Genomic DNA, 5,289 nt, shown 5'->3' on the forward strand with positions numbered 1-5,289 from the left:
GAAATGGGTAACTATTTCAAACGGCCGTATAAATTAAATTGGGTAACTATTTAAACAGTCGTATAAAAAAATTTAGGTATAGAGAAACCACTGGTTAGAGGAACCCAAATTTCTTATAAACCTCATGGCCAGTATCAATAATAGCTTGGTGACACCATTTTCAAATGAGAAGGCAACTTTCCACCTGACTTTAAAGCTGATATTCCCACAGTGGGAAGATATATGAGAAGGCGACGTAGTCCCACTGATAATAAAATAAGTAATAGAGAAGGTAAAACATTACACTTACTTGTACCTATATCAAGAAGTTTGATTGTTGCAGTTGGAGTAAAGTTAGATTGTAGCATTTGGAGTTAGACTTCAAGTTTGGTTGAGGTTTCCAATAGTACCATGTCCTATAGTGTTTTTCTATTCTACAGCTTATTTGTTTAGTTGAGTCTGCCAAAGATTTATGAAAAATCATTTTACATGGAGGCAAGCCAAACAAGTATAGCTAGAAAGTATAAGAAACAAGTATTGCTAAGGAATGACGTTTACATACTTGTGCAGGCAATAAAGATCAAAACTGAGCTAGTTTTGACAATATATTTCCATGAACAAAAGAGTTGTATGACATAACACAATGACTACAACCGAAGAAAAATCCGCAAAAACTATTATTTTTTGTTTCAAGTAGGTTGGATTGACAGCTAGGATTCACTATTGCTTTCTGAACTTGAGGGTCTGCTGCATTGCAAGGTCTTCATGAATGACTTTATAGAGAAATACCCACAAGGATGAGGTGTCCACAGAAGTTTGCCTTTCACTTCTTCCTTTTCGCCAGCTATATATAGATACTTTGAATTTTTTCCTTTTAAAAAAAGATACTAAGACTTTTGGAAATAATATGAAAAGGAAAGGGTTGGATTGTATAGCCACAAGTCTTTTAACTTTGGATACACTGATCATAGATTCATAGTATGAGGCTTCTCCGGGATTGAACTGTTGGTGTCTGGAATCCTAGGTCAAGGGTTCTTGAATATGTTTATCGTCTCCACATTACCCACAATCAATTCTGGTTTTATACCATATACTGTTACTTAGGAGTAACTAAGGTTGGATTATTAACTATGGTTAAGTGGTAAACATGGAATTTTTCTAGCAAACTTATCAAAAGAGAACGGACAAACTCAGTTGTCCGTCAACTTAGGATCAATTAAAAGTTGTCCGGATTGTTGGGTTGACCGAAGTGTTTTGATTTCTATGACGATAGACACATTTTTTGATCCATAACATGCAAAATAAATCATTAAAAAGATACGGATATATTTCTGCTATTTATAGGAGTTTTCGTTAGTCAAATCTAGGTAAGCTGGCTAACTCAGGTTAACCTGATAGGCTGATACCAAAAGTGGGCCATTTTTTGATCCATAACATGCAAAACAAAGAGTGATGCTACATATACCGGGTGAAAATCCCGTCGCTTCTCCCGGTGAAACAAAATTTTTGGTGAGCCCCACCGGAGATTAACAGGAGGCCAGGTTTAGTGGTGGAGACCACCAAATTTTTATCTCTCCTGGGAGAAACAACGGGATTTTCTCCCGGTACACTTGGCATTATTGCAAAACAAATCATTAAAAAGATACTGATACATTTCTGCTCTCTATAGGAGTTGCCCTTAGAGATTCTCCAATGGAATGTGTGTGGGGAGAAAAGTCTTCATCCACGTAGGATACAAATCCATATTTTCTAAAATCTTTCTCCAACCCTAACCTCTTCAACAAACATGGAATATTTTTTTATAAACATCCTCTAGCTCGACCTCTTGTTTTAGAGGTTCACCAAGAGGATTTGTATCAATCCTAATCAGCATTTTTATTATTAAAAATAATTATTAATAAAAAAAATAGACTAAAAATATTTATATATCCTTCTCCTTCCTTTCCTGAACGAAGGTTTTCTTCCCCTTTTCTTTCTTTCTCCCTTGTTTTTTCAACCAAAGCCAGAAAACTATCTCGTGTTGTGTATCAATCGGGTAACTATGTTTTCTTCTTTTTATCAACAACTCTTCTTTTATAGATTAATTAAATCTCCATGATGATATCCAGATCAATATTATAGCTTGTTACAGTATTCTATTTCTTTCAAAAATTAGAGTTAGTGTAATAGTATAATACCATTGAACTGTCTACCAACCTTCGTTGTTACCGACTTTGTCTCAAAGTTTAGAGATAGAGTTATACCGATTTGATTTATATGTTTGATGTTTCTTTTTAATAGTAGAATAATAAGTACATGATGTCACATACTATAATGTTGATATGTAATATGTTTATATTTGATTTCGTTGTATAGTATTTATTGATCTTTGAGCATATACAACATTTTTTAGGTTGAATATCCGTGATGGCATCATCAAAACTTCCATATGACAATGATAATTCGTCTTCTGGTAGTGAATCAGATGGGGATGATTCATTATATGTTGTCCGGAGCTTTAGAAAGAACAACGGTTTGGCGAAAACTTATACAGTACTACTACAATGAAGAAATCAACTGGAATTATCACCTCTATTGTTCCATCCATGGTTGCAACTACGATGATAAACGTCAAGAGGCCTCATGGTGGATCAGTTTTGGGTAGAAGATACATCGAACATGATAGAAAGGTTCGTCATAATTTAATCATCAAAGATTATTTCAGTGGCGTGGAGTCGAAATATCCACCAAGTTATTTTCGTCATTGCTATCAGATGGATATTGATTTATTCAAGCGTATTCTACGTGGAATTTATTACCATGACGAATACTTTACACAAAGGGTTGATGCTGTTATGAAGTATGGTTTGCAAAAGATGATGGCCTCAGCAAAAATGCTTGCATATGGTTGTCCAGCTGATTTTATTGCCGAATACATTCAGATTGGTGAAAGTACTGCATTTGAATGCCTGAAACGCTTTTGTGATGCTATAATTGGTGTTTTCGAGGAGCAATACTTGAGAAAACCAAATGAAGATGACATCAAAAAGTTGCTTAAAGAAGGATAATATCGTGGTTTTCTCGGAATGCTTGATATTCTTGATTGTATGCATTGGCATTGGAGGAATTGCCATGTGGATGGCATGATACACACACAAATGGTTTTAAGAAGGTTCCCAATCTAATTTTAGAGGCAGTGGCATCCAAAAGTCTGTGGATATGGCATGCTCTTTGGCATGGCTGGTTCAAATAATGATGTTTTTTTTTAGACATATCTCCTTTATTTGATGACATAGTTAATGGTGTTGCTCCACCGTGTAACTTTGTTGTTCAAGGCCATCAATATGATATGGGATATTATTTATCCAATGAAATTTACCCTCAGTATACAACTCTAATCCAAACTATCTCAAGTCCTAATACTTCCAAAGATAAGTCTTTTGCCAAACGCCAAGAAGTTGTACGTAAAGATGTGGAACGAGCATTCGGGGTACTTCAATCAAGGTGGAATATTATTAAAGAGAATGCACGTATGTGGAATTTAAAAGATATTGAGAAGATCATGAAGACACGTGTATCATTTTTCATAATATGATCATTGAGCATGAACATCAACAAGGAGTCGACCCTGAAAGTTGGAGGCCACTTCCGGACGAAAATGTTGAACTTGTTGTTCCACAATATGATTGCGCATTTTTAGTTGATAACATGATTAATCGAATAAGGCAGGTTCGAGACAAAGAAGTGCACATCGAGCTTAAGATCGATCTCATTAACCACTTATAGGATAAATTTGGAGATTCAGAAAATTAGTCATAGGGTTCCTTTATTTGCAGCATAGGAGTTGCTGGTGTTTTCTTTGTTTGGAATAAAGATGTTAATTGGTTACATCCCAGGTTAGAATTATTATTGAGAGAACCTTATTAAGTATTGCTATTGCGTTTTTTCCCTTATTTTATTTATGGATAATCAGTATTGTTTTAAATGGGTGCAAATTTTTTTCACAAATTTATGTTGAAGCGGTAATTTTTTATCGTATACAGGATGTTGAAGTTTTATATTGTTACATTTATATGATTCAGGTGATTATTAAGGTTTTTATTCAAGTTTTTTTACTGTCAGCATTGCTGCAGAGTTAGTAGTTTTGTAGGACTGAAATTCTAGTTATTTGTTTGCAAGTGACTGAATTTGTTGCAGGCAAAGAAGATACGGTTGCATTTCATAATAATATGCTGGAGGATATGAAATATGCTTCTGCCTTACGGGTACCTGCTCCTTAGTCTTGTGTCGTGCTTGTTTTCAGTGTACCTGGATATGGAATCAATGAAAGAACTACAAGTCTTACAAAATGCTTAGTTATACAAAGATCAATTACAGACAGAGAGGTTTCTTGGTGAAGGATTCTTTCCTTTTCCTTTCTTTTTTGTTACTGAAATTCTCAACGATTGAGTTTCGAAGGGGGAAATGGCATTCATATGACTTTGGAAGGAATACCCAACCCCATATGGTTATTCAACAGTCGATGAAAACGGACCACTGAATTGATTCATACCAAAATGAGGGTATTGTATAGGAAATTGTGGTGAGGCGAACTGGTTTGGCTGGATTTGTGGTTTTTGACTGGAATGATGATAGTGGGTTTGTCGGGTTACAAACACAACAGCCGAATCGGGAGAAGTTGCAGGAATATGAACATTTTCATTTTCCTTGTTTGCTTGTTGACACTCGATTGGCATAGGGTCTGACATACTTCACCAACAACTGCACAAAAATTAAAATATTAGATTCATGCATAGTACAAACAAACCCCAGCATACAAACATATATCAACCAAATAATTTGTTTTTATTAACTATATGATTACTCTAAATCATGATATACACCCTGATATTTGATTCTAATGAGTTTTTCCTTAAGAGAACACAAAAACCAACCAGGAAAACAAACTAAAACTAAAAATATTGTGAAAAATATATTGATATGTACAACTTTGTTACTTTGAATACGTAACAAAACTTTAACGGGCTATTTAACGTTTGGTACTCAGCAAATGTCCAACACCTAGTTTCGGTACCTAATATTTGAAATATTAAGGGTTGGTATCTTGACCGGCTGTTGACTGTTAAAGTTAACACTTGAATGATCTTTATTTACTTTTTCCTAATTTATATTAAAAAATTATCATTTAATCTTACGAATTTACGTGGGAAACCTCTTTCAAAACAAACAAAAATTACGCGAAAAGAAAAACGGTTGTCTTCTTCCTCATCTTCTGTTCCCTCTGCAACACCCGTCATTGTAAAGCCAAATCAAGAAGAAAAAAGATTCTAC

General features: G+C 34.7%; 1 protein-coding gene across 1 annotated transcript; it reads left to right on the forward strand.

The window, feature by feature from the left end:
• The first annotated feature begins 2,522 nt into the window (after nt 1-2,522).
• LOC113294729 lies at nt 2,523-3,026 on the forward strand. The gene has a single exon (XM_026543105.1). It carries the CDS (start codon nt 2,523-2,525, stop codon nt 3,024-3,026), a length of 504 nt encoding a protein of 167 aa, XP_026398890.1.
• Nucleotides 3,027-5,289: the final 2,263 nt, after the last annotated feature.

The sequence above is a fragment of the Papaver somniferum genome, chromosome 7, assembly GCF_003573695.1.
Source record: "Papaver somniferum cultivar HN1 chromosome 7, ASM357369v1, whole genome shotgun sequence".
NCBI lineage: Eukaryota > Viridiplantae > Streptophyta > Magnoliopsida > Ranunculales > Papaveraceae > Papaver > Papaver somniferum.

Bases quoted from the DNA above. Each gene is read 5' to 3' on its own strand.
- LOC113294729 (XM_026543105.1), top strand. From the start codon at position 2,523: ATGAAGAAATCAACTGGAATTATCACCTCTATTGTTCCATCCATGGTT.